The sequence below is a fragment of the Empidonax traillii genome, unplaced genomic scaffold (assembly GCF_003031625.1).
Source record: "Empidonax traillii isolate 1590-97213 ecotype Southwest subspecies unplaced genomic scaffold, ASM303162v1 scaffold502:size815047, whole genome shotgun sequence".
Classification (NCBI taxonomy): Eukaryota; Metazoa; Chordata; class Aves; order Passeriformes; family Tyrannidae; genus Empidonax; species Empidonax traillii.
Genome location: NW_020955695.1, coordinates 524,482 through 541,606, shown reverse-complemented (window position 1 = coordinate 541,606; position 17,125 = coordinate 524,482). Strand labels below are relative to the sequence as shown.

The window sequence follows — 17,125 nt, the reverse complement described above, 5'->3', positions numbered from 1 at the left end:
AGCTGCCCCTTTCAGCACAGCCCCATGGCACTCTAGTGGGTCCCTCTGCGGTACCCCATCTATCTGCAGCCCTAAAGCAGCCCATGACAGCAGACAGGTGCCAACACAGCACCAGCAGCATCCCTGTGCCTGCAACAGCTCCTCTCCTGCACTGTGAGGGACATCCTGAAAAGGGTCTGCTGTCTAAATTGTCCAGATCCATAGGAAATTTCAGCTGATTTCCCAGCCGTGGGGGCTGGGGGGGCAGAAGGAGGAGGAGGAGGAGGGAGGCTGCATCCATCCAATAGCATGTGTGGGGCAGCCACAGGAGAAAGCCTGGGCTCTGCCACGCTTCAGAACGAGCACCCAGCCCAGCTCTTGCAGGCCAAGGGCTTTTCACGCATAGAAGCTGGGGGGAATTAAGACAAATCACCTAAAGGTGTGAATCCCTGTCTGCAAATGCGCTAAATCCCAAGCGGATATGCTCGTTCAGGAGCAAAGTGGCTTTAGCTGGTCGTGTCTTAATCTGCCCCGATTTAGGCTCAGCATGCTCCTGCACCGAGGACAGGGCTGTCTCAGGGACAGGTGACTTAGGTGGCACTGACTGAGCAAGCAGGGACAGCCCAGCTTTTCTGGGGACAGGACACCCAGTGCCAGACACAGGACAGCGTGCTGCCAGGGGGATGCAGGATGTGGGCAATGGTGTGGTGACACACAAGGGACACCCCTGACCTCGCTGTGCCTCTCCCCAGACAGGGGACAGGCTGGGGAGTAATTTTCACCAAAGGATGCATTTTACATCAGAAATCTGTGGGCCCTCATCCCTGCCCAAGGGCCGAGCTGGAGTTTCCCTGGCAGCGAGTGACAAAGCTGCCTTTCAGCAGCCATGGGAGGTTTCTGGCGTGCAGCAGTGCCCGGGGGTGTCCTGGCCGAGGGGACCATCCCCCTGGCCCTCACCCCCATGGACGTAGGTGACCCATTTTCCTCCAATGGCGCCGGCCCCCCTCAGGATTTCCTGAGCTGCCGTGGCCAGCTGGCTCCCTGGCCCAGCACACATCGCTCTGCAGGGCACTCATGGTGGAGCTCTGCTGATCTGGCTGTGCCCTCAATTACCCACGTCAGGGGCGTGGGGGGGCTTTTCTCCACCCTGGGCAGCAGCAACTGCCCCTAAGCCCAGAGGGGGCTGCAAGATGTAGGGAGTGTTTTGCTGAGCATACCAGGCTTGTCCTGGCCCTGGAGCAGGGATTGCCTCCACTGGGAGCCTGCAAAAGGTGCGAAGCTGGGACCCCTGCCTAGGGCAGGTCGAACAGAGAGCTTTGCACGGAGATTAAGGGAAAGTAAGGAATAAATAAGGAATAACTCCCCTCAGGCTGCTTCTCCTTTGGCTCACCTCTATCCCCCTCCCTGTGCTGACGCCCCTCAGCTCTTTCTTCTTCACTCAGATACATACCACGAAAACTCATGGACCCAGACAGAGCTGCTCATATGGGGAGCTGGGGCTGGACAGCATTCCTCTTCTCTCATGTTTTCTGGCACCTAGGATCCCTTGGATTTGTTACAGGGCAAGAAGAGACTGAGGGGAAAAAATATCCGATAAAAAAGGTTAAGGCAAAAAACCCTGCTGCTGGCTGGGTGTGCCCAGAGGTCAGTGATCCATGCATGGCCTGCAGACCACCCACATGCCCAGCCCACTCTGTCCCCCATGACCGGGTCACCCCAGGGTGACACGCTGCAGCTCTCTGTCACCCCCAAAGCTCCCGCACCCCCAGACACACCCACAACCAGGCGCTGGTTGGTTACAAATGGCAGAGCAGCCAGCTGCTACCCATGCAAGTGACACACACTGCCCACTGGCTACCCCAGCTCTGCCTGCATTTTGCCTTGGTCTTTGCTGTTAGGCAGGAGTTTCATGGAAAAACTTTTTGGGCCTCCCTTCGTGGCCTGGGAGCAGTTCCCTGTGGTTGCTCAGGGGTGCGACAGAAGGAGCCTTTCACAAAACCGGGCAAAACATTTCTTTCTTCCTTTTTTTCTCCACAGCCCTCCTGGATACGCAGTGCCTGCCAGCCTGGATCTGGCTGCCCTACATCCCAAGCTGGGGCTGCATGGGAGGGCAGCCTGCCTGCAGCAGGGGAAACCTACCCCCCAACACAGGGAGCCCAGGGCTGGCTGGGGTGGGGACGCAGCTGCAGATGGAGCGGGGACAGCCCACACATGCTGGGTACCCAGCCTCGCTGGTGAAGGGCATCTGTAGGATAAGCACACGGCTCGGGAAGGGGAGCACAGGGGCTTAAGAAGGATTAGCAAGAGATGGGAAGATGGAGGAGCAGAGCAAGAGCACGCCGAGGGGCTGGCAGGAGCTGGCTCTTGTCAGGCAGCACATGCCACCGACCAGGGCTCGGCACGTCAGCGCCTGGCCCCGGCGCCCGTTATCTGGAGCTCCAACCATCCACTTGTCGCTTCTCTCCTTTAAAAGGCACCCGAGTCCTGCCATTATCAGGCACAGCCGATAGCACTGTCACGCCTGCAATAAACAGGTTTACAGATATCCCACTTGTCCTTGCAACCTGGAATGGATGTCCCCATTGTCCCTCCGACCCCTTCCCAAGGGGCTGTGGCTGCCGGCCCACCTAGGGCCGGTGAGCATTCCAGCAGGCTGCACGCAGACGCCAAGCATGCAGGCACTTGGTGTGGAGCACGTGAACCTCCACAGAGCAGGCATGACGCCTCTGTGAGGCAGGATCACGGTGCCGGAGCAGCAGTGCTCTAACCAAAAAAAGGCAGTAAAACAGCTGGAGAAACCAGCACTCAAACCCCCGGCAGGGCCAGGCACTGTGGCAGGACTGCAGCGGGCAGGCTGCACAGAGTGGCCAGGTGTAGGGGTGGCTGGCACTGGTGGCTCTTCCCCAGCTTTTCCACGTGAAGGAAATGCTATCCCAGGGAACAGGCTGTGCTCAGAGCCAGGTTTCAGTGGCAAAGTTCAGCTCAGGGCAGTTTGTCATTAAGCCCTCCCAGTCCCACGGCCCCTGCTGGACATGCTGTGGCCAGAGGTCAGGCCAGCCATGGTGCAACACAGCTCCGAGGGCTGGCACAGCAGAAGGAAAAGTGGGGAAAGTGGCTGCCCAGCTTTCATTGCCTGTGGCCCATGTGCACACCACCTGCAGGACACAGCTCTCAGCGAGCTCCTGGGGTAGGGCTGGGGCTGGACGCACATAATCCAGCCCCTCACCAGTGCTGTGATGTCTCCATGGCACAGTCTTCTTCTTCTTCAGCATCACAAGGGGGGAGACCCGCCCGTTAGGACGCATTTGCCCCCATGACAATACGGGGAGCCTTCCTGGGATGCGGGGAAATGAGGGCACAAACGCCCCGGCTTGGCTCCTCGTCCGCACGCTCCGCACGCTCCTCTCTCTTGCGTGTCCTGCCCAGGGGCAGCCAAGACGCAGGCAGGGGGAACAAACTCGCTCCTGCTCAGATGGAAAATCTCTGAACGAGCACGACTTGGCTGGAACCCTGCAGGAAGGACCTGTAAATCTGCTCGCTGTGACGCTGCCAGCATCCCACGGAGCGCTGGATCCAGGTGGAGAGTCCCCTCGCAGGCAGAAAGGGAGGAAGCTGTCTGCAGAAAGATGCTGAATTTATGTTATTCATACTCACTCCAGGAATGTGGTGAATGAACTTGCAAAGCCCAGGGCAGGAATCAAGTGTGCTTCAACCCTGACCTCGCCTGACTTTCTTCCAGGCTGAGGAGGAGGTGGAGACAAGCCCCCAGCCCACAGCCCATGTGAATTTACTGTGTGCCTTTTCTTGCAGCAGATTTCCTCCCCCTGCATGGATAAAACGTGATCATCAGAGACCGAGTCTTTCACCAGGTTTCAAAGGTGCCTGAGCAGGGCAAAACCCTTCTGTCAGCCCCCAGGGAGGGAAGAGAGGGCAGCAAGGACATGAGGACACGGGCCATGCCAGCCTCCTCCCTCAGAAGGGGGGGACAGTAAAGACATGTTTATATCCTGGAGATGGGCATCACATGAGATCCCATCACTGTTGGCTTTTGCAGGCTCACCTAGAAAAACACTGACTAAAAAGTACATTTACAGGAAAAACCCCAAACAAACCCTCGCCAGCTAGAGAGGACTGTCATGCCTCGACTTGCCTTTCTGCAGCAATCTCCTTTCTTCCTCTAAAGCTGCTGCCAAAGCTTATTTGGGTTAATGGTGTTTTTAAGCCTGTGCCCTCTTGATGGATTAAGAAAACCAGAAAAGATGCAGGGTCCAGTTTCTGTAACTGTGTCAAACCCCTTCTTCCCCCAGCCAGTCAAAATCTGCAAGATTTAATTCATGCCCTTCCCAGAAATCTTCCAGGCTGGCACACCCCCCATGCCAGTGCTCAGGCCCACATCCCCCTGTAAGCAGGTAAGTGCCCCCTCCACCTACAGCAGTGGGAGGCAGCTCCACCATGATGCAAGCTGACCATCCAAAAGAGCCTTTCCAGCTTCCCAAGGTCTGGCTTGTGTAACACTCTCTCTGAGAGCCAGAGCCCGCAGCAGAGCTGGCACCGACTCCAAATTTCCATTTCAAAGGCAATTTCAGCGTGTATTTTGCTTTACAACTCTCCAGTAGTGTCCCGGTTACAGCCTCCTCCCACAGCAGGAATGCCAGGTTCGGAATTGTTAGTTTTGGTCATGCTTTGTCTTTTTTTTTATACTGTTTCAGCAGTGCTGTTACAGTCAGGGCGCTGCCTTCATGTTTCAGCAGCAAAAGCAGAGATCACAGAGAGCTGCTACTGACAGGCTGGTAAAATGGAAAGTGCAATGTAAAAAAGAGCTCCCAAAATACCAAAGTTAACTTAAAAAAAAAAAAAAATCAAAATCTGTAACAAAAGCATTTTGGCATAAAATATTCTAGGAATGTTTGGATTTCTGTTTTGTTTTTTTAAATACTTTCCTGACCAGCTTCCTGCTTCTTTTAAGTCTGTAAAATTGCAAGCGTGGTACTGAGTCTGGAGGTCAGCATGCTCCATCCACGTGAGCAGGAAGCACAGCCTTCTGCAAGGGTTTGGAGCTGAGCCTGTGATGTGCCTGCTCCCACCTCTGCTAGCAAGAAAGGACACGAAACATGGGGATGCCAGGGACACATGGCTAAAGGAAAATACCCAAATGCATGCTGCAAAACTTACTCCGTCCTGGAGACACGTGTGGTAGACCTGACCTGCTCCAGGCCAGCACTTCCAAACTCCAGGCTCTGCAGATGGAGCTAAAGCACCCAAGTGCCTGCCCAGCCCTCACTGCAACTCCCAGCAGGTGTCCCTGACAACCTCAGGGGCTCTTGAGGAGGCAGAAGGGACACAGAAAATGGGACAGTACCCCAGCTGTATGAACGTTGTTTTATTTTTACATGGCTCTAGAGCAGGGGGGTGAATAACTAAAGGCAATTCCTGCAGCAACAGCACATGAATGTGAACGCAGGAGAGGCTGGTACAGGAGAGACTTAGTGACAGCAGGCGGCTTAAGAGAGTGATACCTCAGGCTTGGATAGGTCAGTGGCAGGGCCACTCACTGCACTTCCCAAGAGCCAGCATTTTCCTTCCGTTGCTAAAGGTATCTTCCAACCCCTCCTCCCAAGCTGGTACAAACGTAAGCCAGTGAAACAACATGGCAGTGGAGTCTGCTACCGCACGCCAAAAACCAGCATCCCTACTGAAGGACACACAAGGATCCTTCAAAGTCAGGGCAGCACAGGACATGCTCTCTCCTTGCCTGGACTCGTTCCCAGAGCAATCTCTGGAGCTGCTCCAAGAAAGCTTTTAAGTTGTTGGAAACTGCAGGGCTGGCACCCCCAAGTGGTTCCCGAGCCCTCGGTGCAGCCAGGCTCATCAATAGTTCATCCACCGGGAATCGCAGCGCAGAGACTCTGGCACAGCGGGGTGTCAGAGCTCCCCCAGCCCCAGGCAGAGCACAGGCCTCTGCCACCGTGGAGGCATCGGCTCAAAATCCCACCACAGAGGGGCTGAAGCCAACTTGGGCATGGAGTATTTAAAAGTGATGCATTCAGATTTCATTTTGATACAGGAAGAAATCCCTATGAGAGCTTTCCCTCACAGAGAAAAGCGTTACAAAAACTTCCCGTGCCTGGCAACGTTTCTCAAGTACAAAAGGTCAATCCTAAAGATTGATGGAGACAAAGTAAAACTGCCAAATGTCACTGGTGCCTTGCCCTGGAGGCTTTTGGTTGTGCCCTTCCTGATTAGCACATCCTTCAGGAATGGCTGTCCCATTCCGCTTCTGAGTTATGGACGGGAAACATGACCAGTAATATAGGATACACTTACATCTGCCAAGTTGCACAGTTACTCACAGCCATGGAGTAAATCCTATCACTGCTGAGCAGCAAACGAGACCAAACATGGAGCCTGTGCCGCTCGTCCCAGCAAGGACCGGCTGTAGCAACGCAGAATGACAGAACTGCCCCCGGGTTGGGTTGCTGAGCCCCAGGGATCTCCCTCTGCCACATGCCAGTCATGCCCTGAGCAGCAGGACACATGAGCCTCTGCGGACAAAAGGCTCATTCAGAGCCCCGGCGCTGCATCTGCTGCCACGTCTCAGAGGAGGAGGGAGGGAGATGCTGAGGAGGGAGCCTGAACCGCTGGAAATGTTTAAACTGCACATGAGGGGAATCAAACTGAGAGTGACTCTCGCCCTGTACAACACACCAGCACCAGTGGCACAGGGATGCACAAACACTGGGGAGCAGAACACAGCTCCAGGATGGGAAGGAAGGTGCAGAGGTGCGAGCACCAGGCACACGGCCCCCGAGCTGAGGCGGCTATTTCACAAGAGACAAAAAGCAGATGTTTCACAAAAGCTCACTTTCCAGGTTTATTAAGTAAAGTTAACTGAATTGTTTTCATTTTGTGGGGATTCCTTTCCGTCTAACCTGGCAGGTTAGCAGAGTTGCACAGAATCACGGTTGGACTGTGATAACCCAAATACAACTTTGGCTCATCTCACCGCTGACACATATGGAATGACTTGGGGGTTATTACATGCTGTGTCTGCTTGAGGCAGGTACATGTACAGATCAGCACAAGTTGCAAATGATAGTTTACATCCTTTCAAAACCAAGCAGGGCATTCAGCAAATGCACTGCCATGAGAAGACATATGAAAAAGAAATGATACAGACTTGCAAATACGTAAGAAGTTCAAGAGATGCAAGAAACCTCAAACACAAGAAATGTCAAGGGGGAAAAAAACCACTTAATTTCAGACACAATGAGTTCAAATGAAAACCCATCTGTAATTTAAAGTCCTTCAAAACGGGAAACATACAGTAATGCAATTAAAGAGAAACCAGGTCTCATCCTGGGAAACGTGTCCAAAAGCACTGATGCACAAACAGGTTCAGAGTTCTAAGCAAAATGTCCCTGGGCATTGGTGTACTTGACTCTTGGAGCCAGAGCAAAGCAATTCATTACACTTGCTGGGCCTACTGCTGGCTCTTGGTGGCCTAACAGCACGTAGGATTCCAGGTGTCATAGAGAAGGCAGCACACAAGCTGCTGGTTACTGGGAGAAATGCCACGGGCCACATCTCCCAGGGAGCAACTACAGTAAGGACACCTAATTCTGGTAGCCTGGCCTCCACTGCACACAACGTTAGTGTAATGTCCTGCAAGGTTCTTCAGTTCTTAGCTCACTCCTTTCTCAGCCTGAGTTGGTTCTGTCTTGTGCATGAGCACAACTGGCTGTGCAAAATGATCCAAAAAACAGAAGGGACAGGACCAAAGAAAACTGGCTGAACCTGGGGCTGGCTTTCAGCTCCTATTTTCAAATAGCAGTCAAAGGTTGGAAATTTATCTACAAAAGAAATAATATAAATGAAATAAAAAAATGGCACCGTCCACAAAATTAAAAAAAAAAAAGAAAAAAAAAAGGAAAAGAAAAATCTTACAACACAGCCTCGTAAAAATGGCTTTGCAATGAGAGCTCAGTCACAAAATGAAGGGTTCTAGCTCTTCGTACATCAGAAGAGGAAACAAAGCTAAAAAGTACTAGTCCACATTCTCTTAATAAGTTAAACTTACTTTCCCTCCCCCTGTCTACAAAAGGGGTAGAAGCAAAAGGGAAAAAAGAAGCTACCAAAAATTAAAAAAAAAAAACAAACAAAAAAACCGAAGAAACAGAAAAAAAGAGAGAGAAGGAAAGAGCGTGAGAGAGAGAGACAGAGAGAGACAGAGAGAGAGCAGTCTGTGGTCAGAGGCTCAGAGCAGGGCTGAGTTCCTTTTAAGGGTTTTAAAAGATTCAAAACAGTTCCTCAAAAGTTCCCTCTCTTCAACAGTTAGTTCAATGCTGTAGCCATAGAAACTCAAGTAGATACTGGAGGGGAGATTCTGTCGGGCAGATCCGCCGCCATGCGGAGCGCTGCTCGGTGTGTGTTAATCCTCGATGATTATGGGTTCATCATTCATGGGCTGGCGGAGCTGCACTGTCTGGATGGGCCGGAGGATAATAGGCTTGTAAGGGCGTCTGGCGGCTCGCTTGGCTTCGGAGGAGGAAAGCAGCTTGCGGATTTTCCTGCAGACGGCAAAGAAAGGAAGGGATTACAGAGACTGGATGCTAAGGCAGCATAGGTTTCTCTCTTTCTCCAAGGGAAATCAGGCCTACACATGCAGGGGCTGCTCACTAACGGGGTGGGCTGACTCTGGTTCTTTTTGCAAACTTAGGTTTTCTGATTTATAAACCCCCCAATGAAGAAGAAATTGCATTCCCTGTTTCAGAATCCTTCCCCTGCAGAGCAGAAGGCATTCTGGTCCAGCCTTGTAGGACCAGGGTCTACTGCTGTGAATGCAACATGTGAAATAGTCAGGATAGTCTGTTTCTAAACCACTGATTTATTCTGAATTCATTTTCATCAGCCAGACATGCTGGAGGCAGCTTTGTGTGAATTTCTAAAGCCAAGTTACAACCAAACCTCTTCTGGCAACACTGGTCACTTCCCACCTGCTAATGCAGAGCACTCTGCCACTCCCCAGCCCCAAGCAGGAGCACCCAGCTCCTGGAAACCCACAGCACGACATGGAGCTATGCCTCAAGGCTGAGCTGTGCAGGGGAGCTCCATGACGGCCCCTAACCAGTGAAGCACTACTGGAGCCTTTCCCCCATGCTGGGAACACTAAAAAGGGTGTCTCCTATTCTTATTTCTTCCACACTGTGTATGCCCAACCCAAAAATGGGCAATATTCATATCTTGCATTTGTTGAGGATTTCCCTATATGTTACAGGACTGGCAACAAGTCTTATCAGATGCAGAAGGCCGTTTTCCATATGGAGAGAAAGAAAAAGAGAGAGAGAAAAGGGAGAGAGGATATACACCAAAGTTTTAAAATTACCAAACTAAGTCAGACAGAGACAATACACAGTGACTGCTTGTTTCTTTTTGTCAATACCAGGCTTAGACCTAAAGGAAGTATCCTAAAAAACCCTCATCAAACCCCAGAAACCTGCAACAATGAAAAACGTTCTGTGTATGAATGAGGAATTCTTTTACAGAGGATGTTGCAGTGGTCAAAGGCATATAGAGATTAGAGAGGAAAGTAATAAATATTCACAAGAGTAGTGCACCAGTACCCACTATGCACAGCCTTGAGCTGAGGAACTGGGGCAACAAGGAGGGTCTGATAAGGCAGCACTGCCTTCCCTTGCAGGCTCCCGATGGAACGAGTTTTTGGCTTACCATGAGACCTGAGAGGAAAGGCTTTACAGTCCACATCTCGGCCACCTATCCCCCAGTTTTGATTAGTGAACATTGCTGGGACCAAAAACCCCTTTTGTTGGTTGTTGAGGGTTTTTGGTTGGTTGGTTTGGTTTATTTGTCAATGGAAGAGTTACATTCTTACTGAGCTGATGCCTATCACAGTGTTACGATTTCTGTCCTTGGGATATGATGGCTGCTGAAGAAAGTGATCCTCCTCTCCTCTAAAACTTACCCTTAGCACCAGGACAACTGACAAAGCATCAAATTCAGCTGAAGATTTTTACTCAGCTCTTGTCAGATTTGGTCATCTCTTCAACTGTTTCTTTTGCCCACTGAACAAGACAAGTTGCTGCACAACACTTACACACGTACAGACACGTCTTTTGTTTGCCCAGTGTCCCTCTTTCTCTCTTCTCTGAAGTTGAAAGGCCACGGGAAGAGGAGAGAACAAGGTGGCAAAATGATGGTGGGGGAGAAAAAAAACACAAACCCTTGATGTAATGACTTTTCCAAGACTTTTTTGGCTGCATTTGATCTGCTTTCAGCCAGCAGAGCTCCTTGCAGCACCCCCATGTGCTTCCCTAGCCACGCCACCATCTGAAACGCGTCTTGCAGCAGTTCTAGATTCTGATCAGGTCACTCGCTGCCTCCGCTTGCATAAGTTATAAATGCCAAGTTCCTTACTGTGAGCCCTGAATGCAGAAACTTACTCCTTTCATTCAACCAGCTTTTCAAACTACTCCCTCAGAGCCATCCAGTTTTCCAGCACTGTTCTCAGCAGCGCTACACAAAGAGGGGAGGAGGGAAGCATGTAAAACTTTGGGAAAACCTACTTTCTGTGACTGAGAACACAGCCTGACCCTCAGCTGGAGGATGATATGCAGATATTGCAGCTAGATTGATTGCTACAGAGCCAACACAAAGCTCAAATTGTTTCAGAGCTCACAAACAAGTCTTACATTCTTGACACTGGAATGCAGCAGATGGTTCAGGGAAAAGTTAGAGGTGAAATGCCCGACAGAAAACCCGTGCCACTGACAATGCTACAGCGCTCAGGCTTCCCTGCTCTTTAACAGGCTGCCAAAAATCTCCTTTCACCACTCACCAGTCAACTAAGCAGCAAGGCTGTCAGACAAAAGACTTTATTTTTTCTTTTCTTTCTTTCTTTCTCTATTTTTAAATAGAAGAGATAAGATCTTACTGAGCTGATGTTTATCACTGAACTAAGATTTTCATTAGAGATGTGCTGGTTGATGTGGGATTAAACTTCCCCATGTCAGTCAGTGGTTCTGTATGAGCACATCATTCTGAGTCTTTACAGTAAATTGTTGTCATGACCAACATCACACTTGATGAACATTCTCACTGTTCTGTACAGGTCAAAGGGCAGGACCTTGTACTGACACACTGCTACCACACACCTGAAGTATTTCTTGTTGGTTGGATGATGAAGATGTCAAGAAGTGTTTTGTAGATGTACGATTACCAAATAAGCCTTGAGCATCTAAGGAGTGAATCAGAGACCATACACCCTGCATCTACAATGGCATGTGAATTTGCCAGAGCTGCAGGTCTGAAACAGGGTTCCAGTACCTCTTCATCGAAGCAAGATGACAACAGGAATAAGGAAACTGCTTCCCCTGAAAATTAAATACTTCTCTCACTTAATTTTCAATCATATATGGAACCCCACAGCATCTTGCAGGTACAGAAAAAAAGGAAAGACATGGTCAAGATACGAGCTGGTGTGAAATGCACAGTTGCACTAGAGGTGCCCATAGGATCAAGTCTGACAGGGAAATTGATTTCATGTTTCTTCTGAGTTCTTACAGGGTGTTTCCTGCCCTGAAATCTGATGATCCAATAAATCAGTGGTTAGAAGCTCCAGGGTTACCAGCCTCAGCTTGTCTATGAAGCCCATCTCTGCTACTAGGCCCACAGACACTTGACATGCTTTGCAGGCTAAGGTGGAGGTTGGGGATATCAAGACTGACTGTTCACTTCGTGCTGAACAAATCAATACTCAGAGTAGTGCTAAATTAGTAGCACCAGAAGAGACAAAGCACTCAAAACTCCTGACCCTCCTCAGTCACTTGTAAGGGCTCAGACATCCAGTAATTCCCAGGTCCATCTCTGCAAGAAGCTGGAGAGAAAGGTAAGTGCTTCTCTGCTGTTGGGGCACTGATATTGCAAGTGTTGATAACTCCAGGCTTCAGACCACGACAAAAGCCAGACAGCACCTCTGCTCTCAGAGAGGGCTGGAAAGCAGGGCTGCAGCTTTGCCCTGACCTTTCTTCAAGGTCACCCAGGAGAGAAGACATCAAGTTCTTGGGAGGAAACCACACAAGCCTATGTCTCCACCTTCTCACCACACCCGGGAGCAACCCTCCCTCCCTTCCTAGGAATAATAATACTGGGAACATACACACAAAGGATTTGCATTAGGGATCAGGCCACATAGCTTCTACCACTCTGTCACCAGTTTGTAAACAGAGTTTAAAGTGAAACTCACACAAAGAGTTTCTTTTACTATTTTTATCCTGTGGGCAGACCAACAAGAGGGACTAGTAGAAGCAGTACCATCAAAGGAGGACACTGCAGGGCTAAATCTCACCACTAGTGGTGGCAAATATAATCCATCAGAGAAATGAGTCAACTCAGCCCACGGAAACCCTCTGTCACTGGCAGATTTCAGTACCCAGACACATGAGGAGGTGTTCTGAGAGGTAATACAAGAGAGTTCAACATGCAAGAGGGCATGCAGAGCTCTGTGTACAGGAGACTCTGCTCCACAGCATCACCTTGAGCCAGGGGGCCCCAATCCTGTCCTACTGCAGTAGGACCTCCAAGGGAGGTGATGGGTCTGAACTGGATGAACTTCCCATCCCAGTCTTCCTCCCCTTTGTGCCCATCTCTTACAGCATCTGCTCTGGAAGAAGAAGAATCTGCTCTCTCTGGAATGCAAGTGCATGATGAGGTATTTCCCAGCCTTTACTCACCTCAACACTGACAGTGGTCTCTGCCTTCGGTTTGTAGCAACAGATCTGCTGATGAGATCCCTGTCTAACCACAACATCAGCTGCAGCACCCACAAACCAAAAAGCCTCCCCTTAAATCCTCTGCAAGACATTTCCTACCTGGTTTCTTCAGTGGCCATGTAAAAAACATCGTCTGGTGCATCAATCCAGTTCATCCTCCTCCTTTTCACTGGAGGCATGGATCCACCACGAATTAATCGGACTTTTGTTGGGTATGATTTCCCATTGAGCAGCAAGTTTCGGCTTGGTCCCTAACGTGATACATAAAGAAGTACAGTTATGGACTGCAACAAACCTGCAGCAGCATGTGATAAGCACTCAAAGGAGAAGAGAATTAAAGTTTTCACGCAACTTGTTGAGAGTTTATGATAAATACCTCCCCTCTGGCCCAGAAGTGAACACAGAATTCACATATAAGCAATTGTTCACAAGCAGTACAAGTTAGGCACCTTCAATATGCAATAGGACAGCAATACTCCAGCGACAGGACAAATAATAAAATGGCAGGCATTACCAATCATCTGTTGCTTTTGTCTGAAAGATGACATCGAGTTCAAAAGATTGAGCATAAGTCTTAAGATTTCAGCTACTACCATAAATCTAGAGCAACTCTATTGATTTCAGGGAAGGAAATCTAGCTACAGAGCAAATCAAACACAAAAATCAGTATTTACAGTTATTCTGCAGTACTAAACTTACCCATATCCTTTTTGTTCTAGAGAGGTTAATATTTAATGAGGATAGTATAGAATTAAATACGTTGTTGAAAACAAATCTAGCAGCTTTTATAATAAAATCCTTTTAGTACTGAACACCACAGATTTCCCATAACAATACTTTTGCTTTGAGAATGAACACAGGCATCATTTTCCAGAGCGACAGTAACCCCCCTCTGACCCAACTGGAAAAACATGAACTGTTATTAAGAGGGGTGCAGACAAAAGGGAGCAAAGTGTTAAGCTTCTCAAATGCAGTTGTCCTTGATCACTGAAGTCCAGTTCTGCTGCCCCTCTTCCTGCTGATTAGCACATTGAGAAATCCCACTGAAATCGGTAACACTGAGCAGTCGGGAAAGATGCGAAATGAAGGCCCAGAAAACTTGATATGAATAAATTAAAGCTGGTCAGAAAATGTCCTGGTATAAATTTAATTCATTCGAGGTCAGACCATCTCCCCAGATGCACCAAGGCTTCCCCTTCTGCCCACGGAATGGGAAACTGAGCATGTAAGTCAGAGATGTCTGCACTGGGAGATCCACCTCAGAAGAAACAGTGAGGACGTGAGGTGTTCAAATCCTTAAGTATCAGGTCATTGCAAAAGCTCAACCAAATTTTAACACCTTGACTTACAAAGGGAAGACTTCAGTCTGACAACCGAAGTGAAAAAAAACCACAGCAAAACCCTGCATCTATTTCATTTTTTATCTGAGGAGAAAATAAAAAATGATAGATGACTTTTTTTTGACCAGCCTTAATCAAGTGCTCTAGCGAGATCTGCTTCCTGTAGAACATCAGGGCTTTTGAGCTAAACAAAAAAACCACCACCTTTTAAAATCCTAAGCTCTTTGAAACTGTTGCATACGAGTGCAATAACAATTTAATTTCTTAGTTGCCCAGCTCCATGTGAAACAAGACAACTTCGGCACCACAGCAGACCACTGAAAACCTTCAACAACTGCTTTTAGATTGGGCATTTGTTAAGGAAAAGGTTTCAAATAAAAGTTTTTCTGATGGCTTTTTCCCCCCCTCCACCAGGTTTCTCCAAGAAAATGCTTTCATTAAAAAGGATATTTTCTCCACATGTGCAACATACACAGGAGAGCAACTCCAGAAAACTTTCTTGGAAATACCTAGAAAGGGCACCCCTGTGCTTCCTGGTTGCATTTTCTCTACCTGCATAGTGAAATCTATTCAAATGATACATCCTGAAATGCAGACCTTTTATTTTTCATTCACTAGAACATCTTATCAGGCAACCAGAAATCAAGACAGTTCTGGGGGTTTCACTCTAAAACACCTAAAAAGTATTAGGTCATCACAGATTTGTCCACGGCTCTGAGCTGGTTTATTCAGCAGACACAAACAAGTAGCCAGTCTCCTCAGTGACACAAAATTAAGCTGAATTCATGGAGGAATACAATTTCCCACTTTGGATCACGGAACAAACTAAAGGAATACTTTGTTATTACAAGCAGCCTGGCATGCTCAAGTTGTAGCCTCCCCTCGGGACTCTACACACTGTCCCGGAACATTGTCAGATTTAATAATGCCTGTGATGGCTGTTCAGCGAGCACCAGTCACACCTGCTGCTGACTAACCTGTGTCACAGGGACTCTGCTGACACTAATGCATTGTGGCAGTTCAGCTAACGAGGCAAACCTCACTTTATCAGCATCAGAAGATCACTTGGGGGGCGTGGGGGGACATATGCTTGAAGTTTCTCCCATAAAGCCTCACGTAAGGGCCAAAGGGGATGCACAGCCTTTGCACTGGCCCCTTCACACTGGGGTGAATTTCATGAGAGAGCATTTTGCCAGAGACACATCACTGAGACTGGCTATTTGCTTCTGTCCTTTATTAAGCTCAACACAATAGATGAAAGGCTAAGAATAATTTTTGCTCAAAAAGAAAAAAAAAAGAACATAAAATACAAGCATTCTCAGCAGACAACTTGCACACCAACTTCCTTTAAAAAAAAAAAAAAAAAAATCCCTATTTTCCAAACAAACCCTTCCATCATTTAAACCTTTCTCCTGCAGGGAAACACATTCCACCTAGAAACACATCCCAGAACTTTGCTGTAAACAGCCACTCAGTTTCTGCACGAGCAGAAACAAAATGTTCCATTCAAAACAGGATCTCATTTGAAGATAAACAGATAGACAGATTTGAGGTTCAAAATTTATTTAACCACTTGGATATTTCATATGCCCCAAAATAATTATTTTTTTTAAAAAACTTTTCAGTTATTTGAGAAATGTGACCAGCTGCAAACAGCAAAGGTGGAAGTGAGCACTACGGTTTAATGGGGTGTTCTATCTAGCACGGGTTAATAATTCTTCTTTTCCCTGTTTTGGTTAAATGAACATTCTCTTACCATTTGTCTGGTTTGTCCGTGGTTAGGCAGACCTAACAAACAGGAAAGAGAATAGAGCTGGTAAGACCATTGCTTTTCCAAGACAGAAAAAAGTACAAAATCAAAACACACGCAGCTATGATTGCAACTGTGTTGTTTTGCTAAGACTAGAGCTGTCTACTGAACTAACTTCTCCCATCCTAGGAAAGTGACTGAGGAAAGAGCTTCCTTAACAACACGGTTTCAAGAGCAGAGGCCCCAAGTTACAAACACGTTCCATTCGTCCAGTCTTTTCTCCGTTTACTCTCACCTTCTTCAAACTACCACTAAAAGCACACCTCCTCTTTCAGATCCAAGGTTTTCCGCAAGTCTTGGGAAAAATCTGATGTTCTGTTTTACTTTGAGGAATTCACTGACGTCAAGAAGGAGAAAGTGGAAAGCATTATTCACTGTCAAGACAGCAGCAAACAGAACCTTTCCTATCCTCCTTGGGTCCCCTGGGAACCCCTCGGCTCAGACGTCAGCTACAAGCTGTGAGCAAACAGAGCCTATCTGCTGAACCTACCACAAGTAAATACTTCCACAGGCACAGCTCCATCAGTCACAGAGCCCAGGGACTCCAGCTACCACACAAAGCCCTTCCCCAGCAACACAAACAGCACCCTACAGCACCGAGCACAACAGCCTGGTCTGATGAGGTGCTTTGCTGCACTATCAGGAGCCCCATCTCGCTGCCGCTGTGCACGCACTGAACTGCACTTTGCAGACACGAGACCCTGCAGGACAAACAAAGGTCTGGGGGATTCAGGAGAAGGATGTGTTGCTGTAAGGCATCATGGCATGGCACCATTTGGTTTTCTAAGATGCATGCTCTCAGCAAACAGCATTTCATTAACATCCGTGCACCAAACCATCTTTCTCATCCCCTTCCGGCTGAGCACCAACACGTCAGCGCATCAGATCCAACAGGTACTACAGGACAGGCATCAGCAAATGCTGTCACTGGCTGCAGAAGGCACCACTATGAATTCTGCATTCACATTCACAGCAAGCTTCCCAGTTTGACCTTTGAACCTTCCCACTGCTAGTGAGTAAAGCTGTGATGAGAGAGCAAAACTTTTCAAAGAATCCAGCAAAAAATGAACTTTCACAGCTCATGGTTCGTATTCCAGCAGGTCCCTTGAGGTGCTCCTTTGTAAAACCAAACATACTGTATTTGCATCAGGTATGACAGGAAACACAGGCCAAAGCAATGTATCAGGAGGGAGGAAGGCGGAACAGGGGAC

The 17,125-nt window shown here is 48.4% G+C and overlaps 1 protein-coding gene across 4 annotated transcripts in view; it reads right to left on the bottom strand.

Annotated features, from left to right (window-relative positions):
- Positions 1–6,825: 6,825 nt before the first annotated feature.
- Positions 6,826–17,125, bottom strand: part of MTA1 (metastasis associated 1) — a 76,412-nt gene continuing 66,112 nt past the window's right edge. For 3 of the 4 annotated variants that reach the window (XM_027896566.1, XM_027896568.1, XM_027896567.1), the window contains 3 exons: positions 15,861–15,892; positions 12,864–13,015; positions 6,826–8,546 (listed from right to left, as the gene is read on the bottom strand). In XM_027896566.1, coding sequence (XP_027752367.1) covers positions 8,408–8,546; positions 12,864–13,015; positions 15,861–15,892 — 323 coding nt within the window. In that variant the 3' untranslated portion in view covers positions 6,826–8,407. The remainder of the gene's footprint in view (positions 8,547–12,863; positions 13,016–15,860; positions 15,893–17,125) is intronic. The other variant, XM_027896570.1, reaches the window with a different exon arrangement.